At 40.7% G+C, this 21,239-nt stretch overlaps 1 protein-coding gene across 3 annotated transcripts in view; it reads right to left on the bottom strand.

Moving 5' to 3' along the window:
- dmd (dystrophin) overlaps positions 1-21,239 on the bottom strand; it is a 1,415,828-nt gene that overhangs the window by 916,886 nt on the left and 477,703 nt on the right. For all 3 annotated transcript variants that reach the window (XM_052015085.1, XM_052015086.1, XM_052015087.1), the window contains exons 8-9: positions 15,560-15,741; positions 8,948-9,073 (exon numbers count right to left, since the gene is read on the bottom strand). In XM_052015085.1, the coding sequence (XP_051871045.1) occupies positions 8,948-9,073; positions 15,560-15,741 (308 nt within the window). The remainder of the gene's footprint in view (positions 1-8,947; positions 9,074-15,559; positions 15,742-21,239) is intronic.

The raw sequence follows: 21,239 nt of genomic DNA, 5'->3' as shown, positions 1-21,239 counted from the left end.
TAATGTGGAAGTTGAGTCCTGAAAGAGCAAAAGCAAATAAGGAGGGCAGGTTCCTTTTCTAAAGTGATGTTGGGATTTTATGATGATTCAATTGCTGAGTGATCACTTTTATCTTCGTATCTGGAATAGTGGGACTTGGACTCGTCCCTTAAGATTACCATGAGGCCTTGGGACAGTGGGTCCAATGAAATAACTTTAACACATGCCTGTAAACTTCACAACTCTACCTTACAACCAGTAATTACAGATAAAGCTCATGGAAATGAGTTATGGGACAGATCTTCTATTGGCCCACGTCACTTACTGCCTGGCCCAGTGTCACATCTCAAACAAAGTCAATCACAAGGAATCTGGCTCCTGACACTTCAGCGAATCGCAGTGCAGCGCATGGGCAGCCCACAGGACATACAGAGCCAATGGAGACCACCACCCGCACCCCCCCCCCCCCCCCAATCACCACAGCTCCATTAGTACAATCAGGGCCACTGAAGGTTTTGTCGTTCAGAAGCATTCAGTAGCACTGGACTGGTGGAGTCACACAGCAGAGAAACAGGTCCTTCGGCCCATCAAGTCCATGCCAACTATCAAGTATCCATCTATACTTGTCCCAATTACCAGCACAGATACCTTAGCCTTGGTGATGATGTGTGTGCTCGCCTTGATACTTTCTACATATTGTGAGAGTACCTGTCTCCCCTGCCCACTCAGGCAGTGCATTTCAGATTCTCTCCACTCTCTGGATGAAAAAAATCCATTCTCAGATCTCCTCTGAAGCTCTGACATTTTATCTTAAACCAACTTAGAAAATGCTTTGGTATTCTCCTTCATCAACTCCACCAGTGACATTGTGAGCTCCCTCTATGTCATCCTAATTACTTTCTTTAGTAGCCCTCAACACTTTCTATACTCCGGAAGAACTTCCCTCATTTTCACTTCTTTATACCTGACATATAACAGTTATTTTTATTTCTTTATCCAGCTCTCGATGACCCTTGCCATCCAGGGTTCCTTGGATTTGCTATCCTAACCTTTCACTCTCAAAAAGGAATACGTTAGCCTATGGGATGAGTTAAAAACTGAAAATATTGTTGAACCAATTTTAAAACAGTAAAACCTAACACTAGAAATCACTAAACACATTGCAACTAACATAAATTGATGATTTAAAAAAATCCACTTACCTCTCTGCTCCAAGACAATGTCTTCCATTCATCTGAATGGGAACTGCTACACTTGCATCAGGTCTAACATGGTGACATCTCAGAGAGCAGGCTCCTCAGCCTGAGGGATGGGAATCCTAAGGAAGACTGTATAACCCATTGGACTCCATAAGGAGTCCACCAATGGAGCCACAGCCAAAAGCAACACAGCAGAAGATGCTACTTCTGACTTAGGCCTTAGCCAGCTTTGAAAGAAGACTGCCCTGAGGATACCACATTCAGTCCCAGCATGAGCAATCCTGTCAGGGCAGAAGATTTGCCATATTGTTTCTCATGTTAAGTGTAACCAATGGAGACTGACTGCATTAACTTGAGCACTGACCCTGAAAGCAGGTGAGCAAGCACCAGTCATGTTCTGGCCCTCCCAGTTTTAAAAAGGAAGCAGTGGCATGCCTGAGGGACATCCTCCACATGAGCAAAGAGGGTAAAGCCTGAGTCATGTCTGAGCACTGGATCTACTACTCTATCCAACTTGAAAAGTGCAGTGGACACATACTTCTGTCTCCCATAAGTGTACATATTTCAAGTGGCTAAGCACTCTCTTTCCACAAGGAAAATTGAGTGTTACCAAACTTATTGATCACATTTTTTCATGTGCTTTCCTGTCCCACTGCGCCCCACAGCAGAATGTAGAGGTCCAAGAGGGCTGGCAATCTAAATGCCCTCTTCATATTAGTGAAAGGAGTACTCCTTCATTTCAAGCACAAAAATAGACTAATAGTTCTGTCTCAATTTAGCTTCATACTTATCTGAAACAGAAGTGCCTCAACCACAATTAATTACATTCTCCTCTATTCACATGCATATTCATGGCAACTCTGAATGGGGAACATCTTCAGCAAACCAACAAATTATTTTTCAAGAAGCTGAATGCACATTTAATAAGAAGAGCTTCCTTTTCAGCATGGTTTACACAGCTAAATAATAGGTTTGTTATTTCAATATTGACCCTTATACAAAGAAATGGTTGATTAATTGTTAGTCATTTGATTGCAGTAACTGCAATGTCACATTCTTTCCACTTCATAATTTCCCTATTTAAGCATTGCTTTGTATCCAATATTGCTGGCCAGACAGCAATCTAATTGGCTGAAACCTAATTAAATGGCTTTTTCTGAAAATAAAATGTAGATCAACTCCATATGAACACTGCCCCCACCCCCAAAAATAGCTTTTAAGGTCTAACTTCCTTGTTTGCATCAGGTTATCATAAGTATATAAACAACTTAAGGAACGATATGGCCTGTTCTTATTCTTGGGTTAATTTACCTCAGACAGACTGTCACAAACATTTGCAGCTACACGAAACGCTTCTTATCACATTTCAGACCTTTGTAAGTCAAAAGAAGAAATTCATTCAGTGAATTCTAACTTTGTAGAGGATCTTTAACCCTTAATGATTTTATATGGTGTGAACATCAACACACCCATCCTCCTGAAATTCACACCCAGCCTGATTTGTTACATTTGCTATCCCAGCCTGTCCCCTCACCTCCCACACCGCCCAACTCAACCTCTCACTCCAAAACCTATTCTCCATCTCTTCCTCCAACACTCAGGACCACATAATACCCATAATTCCCATTCCTGCACCACTCATACCCCAGCCCCAACTCCCATCAACATCTTCTCCCCTGACCAGTGGTCACATAGTACTTGCACATTCTACATATCCCAGCAAACCCCCCATCAATCCCACAATCTCTGACTGCCTCAACCCTACAACCCCTGACCACACCACCACCTCAACTCATCTCTACAGTCCCTCTTCCCCTGCCCCCACCCCTTCACTCCCACTCACATTACTCCTGACATGATCTCCCACCATGCCTCTACACCCAGAGTATCGGCACCTACCCTACACACCAGCTTACATCCTCCCTGACATCACACCCACAAGCTGCCACTCCAATCCTGATTCTTGGAGCATACACTTTATCCATCCTGACACATCCACTCGACTGCACTTAACACATTCAACTACTTCAACACACCCTGCTTCACACTCATCCATCCACCATGGTCCTTTGTATTCATGGTCAATTCTCGCTCAGCAATAAATTCAAAATTGATTCAAAAAGGACTCAAAATTGGTTCGGAGGCAGGAAGCAGAGGATGATGGTTGAAGGTCGTTTCTTGGAATGGAGGCCGGTGACTAGTGGTGTGCTGCAGGGTCACGGTTGGGACCCTTCAGTATTGATTTAAATGATTTGGATGCAAATGCACAGGCATGACCAATAAGTTTGCGGATGACACAAAATTAGGAGTTGTTGTTGATAGTGAAGAAGGTTATCGTAGATTACAGGGGGATCTCGATCAGTTAGGGAAGTGGGCCAAGGAGTGGCAAATGGATTTCAATACAGGTAAGTGTGAGGTGATGTATTTTGAAAAGTCAAACCAGCGTAGGACTTGTACTGTGAATGGTAGGGCACTAGGGAGTGTAATGGAACAGAGGGACCCAGGAGTACAAGTGAATAGTTTGTTGAAAGCAGCATCACAGGTAGACAGGTTGGTGAAAAAGGCCTTTGGCATGCTGGCCTTCATCAGTCAGGGCATTGAGTATAGGAGTTGGGACATTATGTTGCAGTTGTACAAGTCATTGGTGAGACCACACTTGGAGAACTGTGTACAGTTTTGGTCACCCTGTTATATGAAAGATGTGGTTAAACTGGAAAGAGTGCAGAAAAGATTTACAAGGACGTTGCCAGGATTAAAGGGTCTAAGTTATAGGGAGAGGCTGGTGAGGCTAGGTCTTTATTCCTGGGAGTGTAGGAGAATGAGGGGCAACCTTACAGAGGTTTATAAGATCATGAGGGGCATTGATAAGGTGGACGGCAACAGTCTTTTCACCAGGGTAGGGGAGTCCAAAACTAAGGGGCATAGATTTAGGGTGAGAGGAGAAAGATTTAAAAGGGACTTGAGGGGCAACATTTTCATGCAGAGGGTGGTGAGCATATGGAACGAGCTGCCAGAGGAGGTGGTTGTGGCAGGTACAACGGTATCTTTTAAGAAGCACATGGATAGTTACATGCATGGGAGGGGCTTAAAAGGGAGACGGGCTGAATGCAGGAAATTGGGAGGAGATGGGTGGGCACCATGGTCGGCATGGACTTGTTGAGCTGAAGGGCCTGTATCCATGCTGTATTGCTCAATGACTCTATGACTCTATTTCCTCTTTTTAAACGTATCAGTTAGTAGTTACAACCAATAACTGGAATCTTAGCAGAATTCAATTCAGAATTCAAGTCCATTGAGGCCACCCAGTTTCTTTGCAGATTACTGAAAAGTAATCTTAGTGCATGACAACTGCCATTATGAATACATAAACTACTACACTTTCCCACTTCCAGCAATTTTGGCAAGGAAGGACTACACCATGAGCTGGAAATTATCACAAATGACCAACTAAATAAAAATTAACCGTGCCTCAGATATTTAGGGTTCATGTAAGGACCTTGCAAATGGTATCATTTTATTTCCTGACACAGAATTCATCCCTGGAAGCACAGAAAACTTCTGAAGTTTAGAACCTATCCAAGAGTAATTCACTGCCTCTTGGTGTGAGACTCCTTAGCTTTCTGTGCTCCAAGGATGGGTTCCATATCAGAATTGAAAATGATATCATTTACAGAGTCTTTACATGACACTTTCCTTTTTTAGACCCCGTCTCTTCATTTGTCTTTATCTAATTTGATTTTAATTCCCCCTTATTTTCAGTTACCAAAGCTACTGCTTCTCAGCTGCAGACACCCAGGTTCAATCCTCACCTCCAGTGCTGTCTGAGTGAAGTTTGCATGTTCTCCCTGTGACTGCATGGGTTTCCTCCCACATTCCAAAAACAAGCAAATCAGTAGGTTAATTGGCCACTGTAAATTGTCTCTCGTGTGTAAGTGAGTGGTAGAACCTGGGGGAATTAATCAGAATGTGGGAAGAATAACATGGGATTTGTGTAGTATTAATGTAAATTAACGTAAGTGCTTGATGGATGGTGCAGATTCATTGGGCTGAAGAGCCCGTTTCTCTATCGTATGACTATGCTTTTGAGACACTTGCATTGATTACCCTGCAGTTTCTGCATACAAGAGCAGGAGTTGCCAACATGCAGGCACTTTACAAGAATCTGATGGCAAATCCATGCAAAACTGCTGTCATTTCCTCGTAAAAACTAGGACAATGTGACCTGATGGGCAAGATGAAAAACACAATTCATGGCATTTTCTGCAACGTCAATCACTCCAGCAATTTCTGAGCTCTTCCACCTTTAATTATACCAGGTTAAAAATATCACAGCTTTTTTTTATTGGAACTATATCCTTAGCTGTTTGACATCATAAGTCTTCAATAAGTCCCCACTTATCGGTGACTCACATATTCAAATCACACCTGGTAACAATCCTATCATTATAAACAGCGTAATCCTGTTTAATCAAGTGTTTTTATAAGATAATACCCTTGACTTCTCTCCACTTTTCCAAGGTATTCAATTGAAAGCTTGGGTTTTTTTTTTCATTCTTTCTCAATCCATCTTTCCACCATGCCATCTAAATTACCATGACAGAATGGTACTATGGACAGAAGGTACAAAGGACTTTAAAAAAAAATGAGAGTTAAAGTACAATGTTTTGGTCCACAAGACTTTCCAGTAAATCACAGGCAGGTTAGCTTTTGAGGTGTTTTCTGTATACTTGAAGTCCCCACCTCTCCTTCAAACCTGACAATTGGCTTGCAAAGATTAAATGATTCAAGAACATCACTCACTCCTTTGACGCACAGTTTACAATCATCATCACCCCAAACAAAATATCAACATAGTAGCAAATGTACCCTTTTAGATGCTGTTGTAACCTGGCTCAGTGAAATTCAAGGGAGGATACATTGCGTTAACTAAGGCTGCCAGTGTTGGGTAGTTACAATCTATTCCTTTGCGAGAGAACAAAATAAGGATATAAAATCTGAGCATCAGACCTCTCGTCGGCTTCAACCACTTTGAGACACTACCTTGATGGATAAAGTAGTAATGAGAATAGGATGAACGCTTTCTCAGAACTAATAACAAATTTGATGTTCCAAGAAACTAAAAAAAAGTCATCTTTACAGTTACCATAAAGTCAGTTTTTTGAGCTTATGCACTAAGGCAATCAGTCAGTAAATGTGAATTGTGGAATGTGCCTCCACCACTCCCCATTCAATCTGGTAAAAACTAATTTTAATTTGTTATCAAAGCTTGGCCAGTTTTAACCTGATGACATTTCAAAATGAGATCCAACAACATGCAAAATCTCCAACACCCACTTAATAAACTTAAAATTTGATCTTACTTATACAAACTTGTGTCACAAACATGTAATACTGACACCTCTTGTGCTCAAAACTACTCAAAATGGGCACTTTTTTTCCCATATGTCTCTTTTCTCTGGTTAATGTATTTTTTAAAACCGTTCCATCATTTTAAAAGTGACACTGCATGGTACTAAACATGGCCCAAGCACCTCAAACATAAAAGTCTCTTTATTTGTTACTGAAAAACTGTTCAAAATTTCACTCTCAAATTGAACACCATTTTGCAGAAAAATTAAAACCAAAGCTGGAAACTGGTTCAGGGATATTCTAGGGTGAAGCACAGAAAGCCATGTTTTCTTTGCCATCATTTTGAATGCTATTTAAAACAAAAGTTCAATGTAAAATCTGGACACAGGCCTACACAGTGGAACACTCTTATCAATCATTAACGTTCTGAGATAAAAGCACAAAATGCTGGACATTCTCAGCAAATCAGGCACCGTCTGTGGAAAGAGAAACTGTTAACATTTCAAATCAATGACCGTTATTCTGATGAATATTTCCAGCATTTTCAGTTTTTATTTCAGATTATAGTTTATATTCACTTGCACAGTGAAATTCCTTCACACGGTTCCAAAACCACACAATGCTGTCAAGTTGAAATTCAGCCCAACTTGAAGAACAGATATATTGTGCACATTTCTGGCTGTCTCAGCACTCTTCAGGATATTTGACCATTGAATTTTCTTTCACCCTTGCACTTTTGTCCAGCACAGGATTCCTTTAAATGACGTCAACAGGAGTACAATGCCCAAAATTCATCTTCAAATGATTTTCATCTTGATTTGTCAGTTCTTATTTACTTATAAAACAAATCTGTCTTTCACTGAACCAACACAACCCTACATTTTTTTGTCCCTGGAGATCTGTGAGCTCAAACACAGCCTCGTTTGTACCTGGAATGCTCTGCCTTGTAAATCAAGGTCAAATTCACTTGAAACTTTCAAATGGCAGGACCATCCCAGGTGACCAGTGTTGCTGTTCTCTGCCACATCTTATGGTCTGCTGTTGATAACTGTTCTGGGAAGGTCAACCTAATTCCATATTCAAGGAGAAAAGACCTCATCTACTTTTCCTTCAGCACACATTTGGAAGCAGAGCAGGCACAGGATTTGTTTGCTTTGCAGGCTTTCCCAACCTTCAGGCATTCAGAGACTCCATTTATGTCATATTACTCCTTACAGAGACTTGCCCAGCAACCCGTCAAGTTGCATCAGTCCGTAGCCCTCATTGGCACCAAAAACTATGGCCACTGCAAGCATCTTTCCTCACCAATCCATCCAGGTACATCTGACCCCCTGATAGGTCCTCTCCTATCATTGTGGCATCCTCCCATAAGTGTCCTATCCATTTATTAAGCAGCAACATTTCTAGTAGCCTGTAGAGTGCTGCTGACAATGTGGTTCAGCCCTTACAATGCTCAAGCCAAAAATGCAGCTGCCAGGCTGACCCTCAGCAACTGTGATTTACAACAGGTCAACACTGTAACACCACTGAAAATGACACAACCTGGTGTTACACAGGGAAACTGAAAATGTGAACCTCCTAACTAGAGACCTCAATCATTATGGGACTTTCACAGTGTTCAAATGACCCACAACACCATCTTAACACCATTAAAAAGTTGTAAAGTTACTTCTGGGCTTATGCCTTTCCAGTCAGCTATTGAAAATTGTTTTGCTTGTGACCCAAGGCTGAACTCAAACCAAGTCTGAGAAGTAGAAGTGGCCCTGGTGTACAGATCCCTTTTAGTATCATTGAGTAATATATTTATACGTCTCATATTTTGTGCCATAAAACTGAAATTCACAAGTTGGTTGGAATAAAATTCAAAAGAAAATTTAATTTTTCCAAGGGGCTTTCAGAGCTTGAAAGATACTAAAAGATACTAAAAATGTGCAGTCACCAGTCTGCTCAACAGTGCAGCAATGTAATATAGATCACTGAACTAGCTTTAAGGGCACATTGTCTTTGAAGAGAAAAAAATTGGGCATAAAATGTAGCACCAGTTAAAATGATTGTAGGTGCCGATAATGTTGTGGTTAATTCATTTTAAGCACTGCAGATTAATGCTGCTAGTCACTCTTGCACAAAATCATTACACGTGGATATACGGTCCGTACGCTGTGAAGCAAACATACCCCCTGCTGCTTAATATTCTACAAAACTAACGACATTATAGTAATTAAAATCTTAATCCAGCATATCACAAAAAACGATCAGAACAGTCCTCAAAACATGACCATTAAATTGTTCATTCCACTGTTAGTTAGTGCCTCTATAGTTAGAACATGCAGAATGGTGCACAAAATAGTCATAAGTAATGGCTGAGTGAAATCAGGACAAAGGAACAAGCAATTTCAAAAGATCATGCAGCGATAACAGACCTTTTTAGGGAGGTCCATTTTTTGGTCAGGAGACATAACGTAAGCGGCGTGCGTGTAGGCATAGCTTTTGTAGCGTTTAGAAGGTGAAGGAGTGCGCACGTGGCCTTGTGTGACACAGACTGTGACCTAAAAGAGGGAAATTGGGAAAACCAGACAAACATTGTGGAAAGGGGTCAGCAAGTAGAGACAGATGAAAAACACAAATAAACTGAAGAAATCCAAGTAATGCCACAAGGAGCCTGTACAATACTTCTGCTCACAACAAATGTTCATTTCTTTCTTTTGTATTTTCCTCCAACAGCAACAAAAGCCAAGATTTAAAATTCCCCCATCACTATCAAATCCAGAGGAAACAATTTACATAACTGGAGCAAACTGTCCACTTCAAGGGGAATATGCCCACCAAAACAGAACAATGCACTTCCAACATCCTTTCCAAATATATGAGTGGGCCACTGTTTGCTGGGATAGAACTAGCTTTGTATTATTTTGTAAACTTTGTTTGGATCTTATGAGGTAACCCTTGAACAACTAAGAACTCTAAAAGGTGAATACTGAACTCTGTGAAGTAACCAGTCACTGGATACAATTTATTTTTGATCAATTCATGGAAAATTTAAACTGTATGCGCATTGAAAGTGTGCTATTAATATCATATCTGACAAAGTCTTGACAGTTTTCCAGAAGGGACACAAACAATGATGAAGAATAGATGAAACAGACATTTGGTCAATCTCAATTCCATCTCAAAGGTTCCATTATGTGCAAGTTGACTGCCACATTGTGTGTTATAGCAATCATTACACTTCCAAATTCTTTCAAAGGTAGTAATGTGCCCTGGGATATCCACTGGATGTTAAATAAAATACATAAATCCATATACTTTCCCTTTTATCGTTTGGGTGAACTATTTTTTCAGAGCACCGAACCAATCATATACTGTATTTATACAAGTTGCAATGAATATATTGAATAAACTTATTCAGGTGAAATTCTATTGATAGAATTGTGTTCTACCATGGAGTGGTTATGCAAAGCTTATTCCACTAAATTTTCATTATCTAGTATAATGGACGTAAATATGTCAGAGAATAGAAGTGCATTCATACAGAAACAAAGGAGACTGGTTAAGATTCTCTCTAACCCATTCCTGCCCATCCAGGACACCATTTCAAAGCAATGGCACCAGACATCTGCGGGCCCATCACCAGCTCGGCTCTTGGTCACTAATTGTATAATCTAGCAGAGAGATAATTGAGGGAGTTAATTGGCAAATCATTTTTATGAGACTTTGTACCATAAATTTTACATATTCAAACATGTATTAGTCTCATTACTCTTTGCATAATTTGTACAATTTACATTTTCATTTTGAAAATCTTTTCTTTGACTCTATAATTTACTGTCAGAAACAGTGCTATGAGTGAAACTTTTCTGTTTATTTTTTGACAGGCTGACAAACACAAATGTGTCATTTTCAAGTGTGCACCTCCTGAACATGTTGATGGGATGAAAATAAAAGATAATCATGCCCTACCTGCAATAATGATCTTTTTTCACTTCTCAAGTTGTTAATGAGCCACTTAACCAGAATATGTGATGAACAGATTGTTCACGGTGTCATAGAGAGCACAATATTGGTGCAAAATGGCTCAGCATAATTTCTAAGAGGCTACTTTTAACTGTGAGCCCACTTTATGTGCATATTCACTTTAATTACAGCCACACACCAGAGCGAGAGAGGCACAGATTGAAACAATATTAATCTACTTTGGTAATTCAGTCTGTGTCAAATGGCTGAAGTGTATTAAAATTTCGACCAAGGACAAAATCGCCTTGTTTAACAAATATTGGTGGGAGAACTCAATCTTGCAAATATAATCAGCTGAACTATTCAGACTCTAACTGACAGCAACCTAAATAAGCCCTTTGCCCCTCTAAATACTAATGGAAAAGAAAGTTCATCAACACCACAAAAAATATCCCTCCCAGAGATTATTATTCGGAGCCACCTCAAGAAATAATATGAACAGCAGCAACTTTTCACTTGCTCAGCTGAAGCTCCCAGGAAAACACCTCATAGGACTGGTCAAGTGTGTAAAACTTCATTAAAGAGAAGCACTGGGTTGATCGAAGAATCACTGCAATTTTGCTTTCCGAATTGACCTCCGATCACATTCGGAACTTCAGGTTAGTTTATTTTCGTCATAGCCTGCAGTATTAAAAGTCATGGAGTAAAAGGACGGGCAGACAGTGTCTGCTTCATTTGCTGATAGTATTCTCATTTCTGACTCAGGGGCCTGGATTTAAAACCAAGGCAAAGAATGTTGAAAACCTAGAAAAAGCACAGACACTGCTGGAAATGCTCAGGTCATTTAGCAGCTATGGAGAGACAGTAAAACAGGGCGTTTATCGTCAATGATCTTAACATCAGCAGATCTGAAACATTAACTTTGCTTCTCCATGATAGATGCTGCCTGTATGTTTACTTATTTCCAGAACTTTGATTTTATAGTTAACATAACAAAAAGACCCAGCGACAATTAAGGATAAGAATAAGACTGGACTTCGGAGGAAAGTGCTAAACTGGGGGAGGGCTAACTTACAACTGTATTAGACAGGAACTGGGAGGAGTAGATGAGGAACATTATTGGTAAAATTTTGAGCAAATCCACATCTAATACATGGGAGTCGTTGAAAGATCAGCTGGTTACATTTCAGGACCAATGTGTTCCTTTGAAGATGAAAGATCAGGATAGCAAGGTTCAGGAACCTTGAATGTTGCGAGTTTAGTCGAAAAGAAAAAGGAAGCATACTTGAGGCTCAGGAAGCTGAAATCAGACAAGGCCCTTGAGGAATATAAAGGAAGCAGGAAAGAATTTAAACAAAGAATCGGGGGGGGGCTAGAAGGGACCATGAAATGTCCTTGGCAAGTGGGATTCAGGAAAATCTCAAGGCATTTTATCCATATCTTTAAAATCGGAGCGTAGTAAGGGAAAAGGTAGGTTAAGAACAAAGGAGGGAGTTTATGCCTGGATTCAGGGGAAGTGGGTGAGGTACTAAATGAGTAATTTGCATCAGTATTTACCAAGGAGAAGGACAGGAATGATGATGAGGTCAAGGAGGGGTACGTTGATATTCCAGGGCACATTGATATTAAAGAGGAGGTGCTGGGTCTCTTGAAGAACATTGTGGATAAGTCCCCAGGGCCTACTGGAATCTATCCCAGGATACTGAGAGACGTAAGAGAAGAGATTGTTGGGACCTTAGCTGAGATTCTTGTATCCTTCTTAGCCACAGGTGAGGTCCCAGAAGACTATATCATAGCCAAAATCGTTTCTTTGTTTGAGGAGGGCAATCGGTATAATCCAGCCAATTATAGGCTGGTGAATCTTACATCATTCGTTGGGAAATTATTAAAGATTCTTGGGGACAGGATTGACTTGTACCTGGAAACGCATGAATATTAGTGATAGTCAGCATGGCTTTGTGCTGGGGAGATCGTGTCTTCCAAACTTGACTGAGTTTTTAAGAGGAGGTAATGAAGATGATTGATGAGGATAGGGCAATGGATGTCGTCGCTATGGATTTAGTAAAACATTTGACAAGATCCCTCATGGCAGACTGATCCAGAAGATTAAGTCACGAGATCCACTGTGACTTGGTAGGTTGGATTCAAAATTGCTTAGTCACAAAAAAGAGGGTAGTGATAGAGGGACAATAGTCTGACTGGACGTCTGTGACCAGTGGTGTTACACAAGGATCAGTGCTGGAATCTCTGTAGTTTGTAATATACACACAAATGAATTGGACAAAAATGTAGGTGGTCTGATTGCTAAGTTTGCAGACAACACAAATATTGGCAGGTTTGTGTATAGTGAGGAAGGTTGTCAAAGGATACAGCAGGATTTAGAACTGTTGGAAATTTGGGCAGAGAAATGGCAGATTGAGTTTAATCCAGACAAGTGTGAGGTGTTGCACTTTGGGAGCTCAAATGCAAGAGGAAAGCGTACACTAAATGGCAGGACCCTAATGAGCATTGATGTACAGTGGGGTCCTGTCAAGTGAAGTCCATAGCTCCTTGAAAGTGGCAACACAAGTGGATGGGATGGTAAAGGCGGCATATGGCATGCTTGCCTTCATCGGTCGGCGCACTGAGTTTGACAGTCGGCAAGTCACATTGTGGCTGTGTAAAACTTTGGTTAGGCCACATTTGGAATATTGCGTGCAGTTCTGGTCGCTGCATTACAGGAAGGACACAGGTGCTTTGGAGAAGGTGCGGAAGAGTTTCACCAGGACATTGCCTGGATTGGAGACCAATAACTATAAGGAGAAGATGGACACACATAGATTGTTTTCTCTGGAGCGTTGGAGGTTGAGAGTCAACCTGATTGAAGTGCACAACATTGCGAAGGGCAGAGTTAGGGTGGATAGTCAGAGTCTTTTTCCAAAGGTGGAAATATTGATTTCAGGTGAGAGGGGGAAAGTTTAAAGGAGATTTATGAGACTTTTTTTAAACACAGAGTGGCAGGTGCCTGGAATGCACTGCTAGGGGAAGTGGTGAAAGTAGATTCAATAGCAATATTTAAGAAGCAATTACATAGTAATGTGAACAGACAGGGAACAGAAGGATATGGATCTTGTGCAGGCAGATGGGATTAGTTTAGATTGGCCAGCACAGACATGGTGGGCTGAAGGGCCTGTTCCTGTGTTGTACTGTTCTACGTTCTACGCTCTACGCTGACACGAAGACAACAGCTCAAAGATTCTGAATATCTATATTCCTGCAGGAATAGCCACTTGAGGGAGGCAGTGGAGAAATAAGAAATTCTTTTATAAATGTGTATACCTTTTCAAAATTTTTCCTACCGTTTCTGGACCTCAGCTGAACACCTAACAACCAAACTTGAGGTAATGCACCTGGACTCCTGCTGTGAGTGGAGGGGAGGGGAGGGGGGAGGTGGGGTGCGGGAGGGGTTGCTTTGAGCACGTTTCCACTTCTGCTGCTACTGTGTCCCCCAAATGGCCTGGAGCCTCACAGTTCTCCTTGACCACAGAAGCCTTCATCAACCCAATGGGTGGAGCTTGGTGTACAGATTCATCCCTTTTTGTGTGCATTAATTACACAATACAGAGTGCATACATACACATTACTTCTGTATTCAATTGGCACCTATAACGCAGGCTCAATTTCCAACAACAAGCCTTGAGAACCATTCTAAACATACGCAGAGAATCAGCAGAAGGAGCATTTTTGCCTGTGAAAAAATAGCCATTTACTTCCCAGGAGAAGAAGATTGGGTTGACTGCAAAACAGGCTGCTTATTTGTTATTGCTCAGAATGAACTTCTGCTGGTGTATCTTTTACAGCCTGATGTCCCTTTCTGAACATTAATGCCAAACAATTTCCAGTAGAATCTTATTAGCTCATCTCCGTCAGTTCACAACTATGTGCACTCTATTTCATTCTTCTCACACATTTCACTCCAGTTTATTTTTCCTACCCTTCCTTAATGTGTCCATATTATTCTAGTTGGATGTAAACACTCAGCGCTCCATCCTAATGGACAATGTAATCAAAATTTCCACTAAATCATAGCTGCAGTCACAATGAAGATTGACTGACTTATTTTATGGTTCTAATGCAACATATTTCACTTTACTATTTCTCGGAGGAAATCATTATTTTGGAATGAAAATACCATTACCACATCACAGTTGCTGTCATTTTTTAGCCTGCTTTCCAGAAGTGGTAAAAGCAATCCACTATTTTTTGTCATGTCGTGAACAGCCTAATTTTACAGAGTTCTGGAAGAGTTAAGAATTAAAGCTTCAATGCCAAAACCATTTCTGTTCTGTTCAACTAGCACTTATTTTGTTTGGTATTGTATTATCACGTTTTACCTAATCTGCCTGTTAAGAAGAAATGCAAGGACTCCTGTAGAAAACTACACGACCGTATCTGGTAAATGAAATGGTCACCATGACAACTTCATATGCAGCCTGTCCAACCAGAAAATCATAATACAGTATTTTTTTAAAAAATCTGCAGTAAATCACAAACAGTAAAAAGCAATTTTTAGAGCATGCGACAGCATTCATAAAAATATTAATGGTTATTTAATTGTCTTTTTTAATCCACATACCAAGCATGACTTTCTGGCCAGATATCAAACCACTCCTGGGCTCCTGCCAGAATCACTTTGCAACCACAAGGATTTCTATGTAAGCAGCCTCAAGTAATTTATCCTATGTTCATTTTCACCTTGTGAGAAAGCAAATAGTCTTTGCTTCATACTGTCATGGTCTAAATCGGGACACCAGCATGTGGACACAATAATAATTAATTTAACCAACTGAGGAACTCAGAAGTCTCAACTCAGACTTGTGAATGCAACAATGTTAAGTTCCTTTGGTGCAACTTTACAACAGTTGTGGATTCCAAAATCATAAAAGACAAAATAGCTTTGCAGTTAATACATTGCGGGAACCATTGAAAATTTAGAACATTCCAAAATGCTTAATGCTCGGAGGGTTGAGGGTTAACAGAAAGTCATGACTACTCTTGAGCATACTTAATAGGTACTTTAGGTCAAGCTTTCAAATTATCACCTGCTGGGAGAAATGCTGTTTTTGCAGCATCTCTTTTTGTTCTTCCTGAGTAACCTTTGGCTGTCGTGGCAGGGTTTCAACCTCCTGGATGGCTTCAATAGTTACTTGCTGGGGCAGAACCTGGAAGAGCGACGTGATGTACATAATGATGGATTTCTTGTCTGGATGTGCAGTTGCAACATCTGTAAAAAGAATTGTGTTTTATTGTTTTAAAAAAAACGTATTTACTTGCACTTTTGAAGTCGGGAGATCCATGCCATTACACAGCAAGAATCAACCAATCAACTCATCAGGAAGTAGAAAGTCTAATGAACAAGACAATTCAGGATGCATGTCCTCGAGAGACTAATTAGGGCATGTGAGATAGCACTGCTTTTCAAAGTACCAGACATGCATACAAATGAAGACAGTACATAATTTCACAATGGTTATTATTCTCTTTCCTTGGGCAATGCCAATTCTGTCACCATTCTTTGGGAAAAAAAACCTGGCTGCTGACATTTCATATTTCACTGATTGGTATAATGAAGAGACCTCAAAGAAACAATTAGCCTCATGCTGAAGTGCCAATTCTTTTCAAGTTCAAGTGGGAACTTGCACATGGAATCAACACTTCCAATCACAATGGACAGAACTGAGCACGAATGTTTCTGAAAGTATTCCATTACCATTTCTTTCAAACTACATTATAAAATTTTCACCAGCCATTGTTTTAATATTCTGTTTTTATCATATCTCTTCATTAAAATATATATTACAATTTTATGTTGCTTTGTGAATCAGCTTTATGTTGCTTTCCCACAGATCAATTCTCAATTTTTTTGTTCTCAAGCTTTACTTCTATTGAAAGAAAATGCATTTCACACTCCCCCATTCATCTCCCTTCCCCATTCCCACATTTCCCCATCCCTCCATTTCTCCCCAAACCCAGACACTGATCTGTTGTTATTTCCCCCCGCCAGCCTTGCTTTAAAGTGTATACTCCTTGTTGATGTATTCTGGCACCCTGCCCAAGTGGCCACGTCAACTGCAACAGTGTTGGACCACTCGACCACAGGTAAGAACAATCCAAACAATGGCTGGTAATCAAGACCCAAACATGTTGGTGATTCTCCCATTTGCACCTGGAACAAAGCAAGTAGTTACTGCATCCATTCATTGCCTTGCTCTCATCAGCAAATTGAGCACAGGCCGATGTTCAAGTCTGGGATATTTGACTTTCATCTTGCTGACCATTCAAATTTGCCAATTTATCTGTTGTGTACTTCGAAAGGGAATGACTTTTCTAATTTATTTTGGGGAGGATATTGCTGAGATTTGTATTTTTTTTAAATGGGGCAACACAGTGCTCCCAGATCAAGGAAATTCGGCGATCTGCACTGCAACAGTGAGTGTTGCAGACTGGTTGGTTCATTATGCAATTCTCCTGGGACTGGGGCTTCTGACATGGACAATCTGCACTGGGCTGCCAGGCAACAGTGCTTTTATATAACAGTGCCATGTTCCCCACTAAATAAGGAACTCCCAGCACCACCCTGTCAAAAAAATTGAAGAGTCACAATGTCCTTTTGCTCTAAACACAGCAGTTTTAAATAATGGACAGGAGTTGTTCATCCATGACCGAGAAAGTGGATCTACAAGTTTAAAACTGCATAGAATGTTGTGTGATGCTCCAATTTCTTTTGCTTTAATGCAGTCATTATTGGCCTGCAGTCCATCAATTTACTGTCATTTCAACAATATTATGCATTAAAATAGAATTATATATCAAGCATTTAATAGGCAATGACCTATCAAGGTCTTTTGGAATATTCCAAAATATTCCCAATGAAACCTTATTATGAAGCTAATTATCTTTTAATGCAATATTAGAATATCTACTTTATTCAAATGCTTCCAAAGTCGCAAATAAACATGCTGGGACAATCTTAGATTTTAAGCAATATTTTGCAACATAATCACAGCTTTAAAAATGAGATTGTGAGTGATGTAGATTGAAAGTTTTCTCAGTTTTATTCAATTAGTGATGCTGAGTATCAGTCGCCTCCTGACAACTAAACTGATTAACAGACCTCGTTGCTTGGTGCTAAGGTCAACAAGCTAGGAAGATCCAAGCTAAGATTCCTGATTTGTTGAATTAAATCTCCACCAGGATGGCATTGAAATGCAATTATTGACCTCAATGCTCCAGACCAATAAATTTGTATATCTGATGTCAGACAGCAACAGTATTGGGCTCAGTTTTGACACCGGCACTTTGATAGCCAAATTAAATAAAAGGGGGATGTAAATGACAAAGGAAAACAAGAGGGCAGTTTTGCTCCTCCAAGGGCACACAAGATTCACCTGATACAAATTCTACAGTGGGTGGGGGAGGCAGGGGGTAAGTGAAATGGGACCCAACCTATGTTTCAATTTTTAAGCAAATGAGCAATGCAAATGTCAATGATGCATTTTGACAAAAAGAACATGACTAGAGTCTAAATGGTACAGTCCTAAAGCATGTGCAAGATCAGAAGGATCTGAGATTCTATGTCCATAACTCTTGGAAAGGGGCAGCAGGTGATGAGTGCACAATTGGTAAAGCATATGGGATAAATAAAGCCACACTGGTTACATCACAAATGGGAGTATTGCATCTGATTCTGGTTATCACACTTCAGGCAGGATGTGAGGGTCCTGGAGAGAGGGGATAAGAAATTTCCTGTGTGGTTTTGGATATGAGCAAATTTAGTTACTTGTTATACTGGAACAAAATAATAGGTCAGACCTTCCCTTCCATTCACATGACCATAGCTGATCTGTGCTGGCCTCAACTCCGCTTCTGTGCCAGTTCCTCATCACCCTCAATTCTTCGATCTTTTAAGTATTTATCCACCTCCACCTTAAATAAATCTCATGATCTGGCTTCCACCACCTCTGGGGCAGAGAATTCCAGAAATTCACTACCCTCTAAGTGAAGAAATTTCAACACACCCCAGATTTACAGGACAAACCCCTTATCTCCTTATGTCTCTCCCACCAGAAAACAACTCAACATCTACCCTGTCAAAACCCCTCAGGAACTTGTATATTTGAAAAGGGTCACCACTCAGAAAGGCTTGGATTGTTCCCTTTGGAACAAAAAAAGATTGAAAGGAAATTTACTGGAGGTGAACAAGATCATGATGAGTTTAGAGAGGATAAACAGGGATTAGCTGCACGCATTCATTTATGGTTTCCGGGCGGGGGCAGAGATTCTAAGAAAGGGGCAAAGGATTCAGGTGAAATGGAAAGTATTTTTATAATGTGGGTGGTGATTATGATCTGGAACTCACTGCCTGTAAAAGGGCTGGACAGAGTGTCAATCAGGGTATTCGAATAAAGTCGACACTTGAGAGAAAATAATTTGCAGGAATGGACTGGAGTTAAAGGGTGGAGGAATAGAGTTGAAGAAAATGGCTGCATTCAATGATTTCAGAAATGGGTAATGCAACAACAAAGAAAGTCTGAAAGAAATAATAGTTTGCTTTGGTCTTTGGAATGAGTCTATTGTACATTATGTTTTGCTGATGCAGTTGCCCCACTCCTGCATTTATCCCATCAACAAACATTCCAAGTGGGTAATCCATCAATTTATTCCCTGTTGTACAACAAATCAACATTAACAAGAATCATGTTGAGTGCTGGAGTATTGACCAATCCACTAGTTAATGTCTCAAATGTTATTTTATATGACAGAAAATCTTATATTTTCTCTCATGTGATTAATAAAATTTTTGTTGGAATATTTTAGGACCGGTTGTTTGTTTTTCCACTATAAATTATAGATTAGAGATCAATAATATAAAAACTCTCAAAAGTGGATGGCTGCGAACGGGCAGCACTTGACACATATTCTCACTACCCAGTCAAATGAGTGTGTGATCAATGTGGGCAGACAGCTGACAGGAGGGAATCTTCAGCCAATATTTTAAAAATAGTGGTTGAAGAAATAAATAGCTTCAGGAAAAAAAGCAATTTAATTGTCTTTCAATGCAGTGCACAGGAATTAAAAGATCAAAAGCAATAAGATGAAAATTTCAGAAATGTTTCATTCATTCTAGGTGGCTGATGAGGTTGGTGAGAACAACCTTGTTTCTTCAGACACTATTTTCACAATGATTTGATTTTCTTTGAGAAACTATGATGTCAGACAAAGTCCTCTAACCAAAGAGCCTGCTGTGGTATCCTTGCAAATACTTCTTCATCTTTTTTTGCAATGTGAGAGCTGGCCAAACAACCCAATGACTTTATGCGAACTCTCAGTGCAATCTCGTTTTCCCCACTCATTTTCCTTTATTACGTATCTTCTGGACCATGTAGATATCAAGAGAGAGGATGTGTTGGAGCTGTTAGAAAATATTTGGACAGATAAGTCCCCGGGGCCTGACGGAATATTCCCCAGGTGGCACCGCGAGGCGAGGAAGGAGATTGCTGAACAGTTGGCTAGGATCTTTGAGTCCTCGTTGTCCACAGGAACGGTACCGGAGGATTGGAGGGTGGCAAATGTTGTCCCCTTATTCAAAAAACGTCATAGGGATAGTCCAGGGAATTACAGATCAGTGAGCCTTACGTCTGTGGTGGGCAAGCTGTTGGAAAGGATTGTTAGAGATAGGATCTATGAGCATTTAGAGAATCATGGACTGATTAGGGACAGCCATCATGGCTTTGTGAAGGGAAGATCATGTCTCACAAGCCTGATACGATTCTTTGAGGAGGTGACTAGGAAGATTGATGAGGGTAGTGCAGTAGATGTGGTCTATGTGGATTTTAGTAAGGCGCTTGACAAGGTTCCACATGGTAGGCTTCTTCAGAAGGTCAGAGGGCATGGGATCCAGGGAGGCTAGTCTGTGTGGATTCAGAATTGGCTTGCGTATAGAAAGCAGAGGGTTGTGGTGGAGGGAGTGCATTCAGATTGGAGGGCTGTGACTAGCGATGTCCCACAAGGATCGGTTCTGGGACCTCTACTTTTCGTAATATTTATTAATGACTTGGATGAGGGGGTAGAAGGGTGGGTTAGCAAGTCTGTAGATGACACAAAGGTCAGTGGTGTTGTGGATTGTGTGGAGGACTGTCGAAAATTGCAGAGGGATATTGATAGGATGCAGAGCTGGGCTGAGAAGTGGCAGATGGAGTTCAATCCGGAGAAGTGTGATGTGGTACACTTTGGAAGGATAAACTCCAAGGCGGATTACAAGGTTCATGGCAGGATTCTGGGTAGTGTGGAGGAGCAGAGGGATCTGGGGGCTCATATTCACAGATCACTGAAAGTTGCCTCACAGGTGGATAGGGTAGTTAAGAAAGGTTATAGGATGTTAGCTTTCATAAGTTGTGGGATTGAGTTTAAGAGCGGCGAGGTAATGATGCAGCTCTACAAAACTCTGGTTAGACCACACTTGGAGTAGTGTGTCCAGTTCTGGTCACCTCATTATAGGAAGGATGTGGGAGCGTTGGAAAGGGTACAGAGGAGATTTACCAGGATGCTGCCTGATTTGGAGAGTATGCATTATGAGGAGAGACTAAGGGAGCTAGGGCTTTACTCTTTTGGAGAGGAGGATGATGAGGGGAGACATGATAGAGGTATACAAAATATTAAGAGGAATAGATAGAGCAGGCAGCCAGCGCCTCTTTCCCGGGGAACCAGTGCTCAATACAAGAG

The sequence above is a fragment of the Pristis pectinata genome, chromosome 4 (assembly GCF_009764475.1).
Source record: "Pristis pectinata isolate sPriPec2 chromosome 4, sPriPec2.1.pri, whole genome shotgun sequence".
NCBI lineage: Eukaryota > Metazoa > Chordata > Chondrichthyes > Rhinopristiformes > Pristidae > Pristis > Pristis pectinata.
This window is presented reverse-complemented; position numbering and strand designations above follow the sequence as displayed.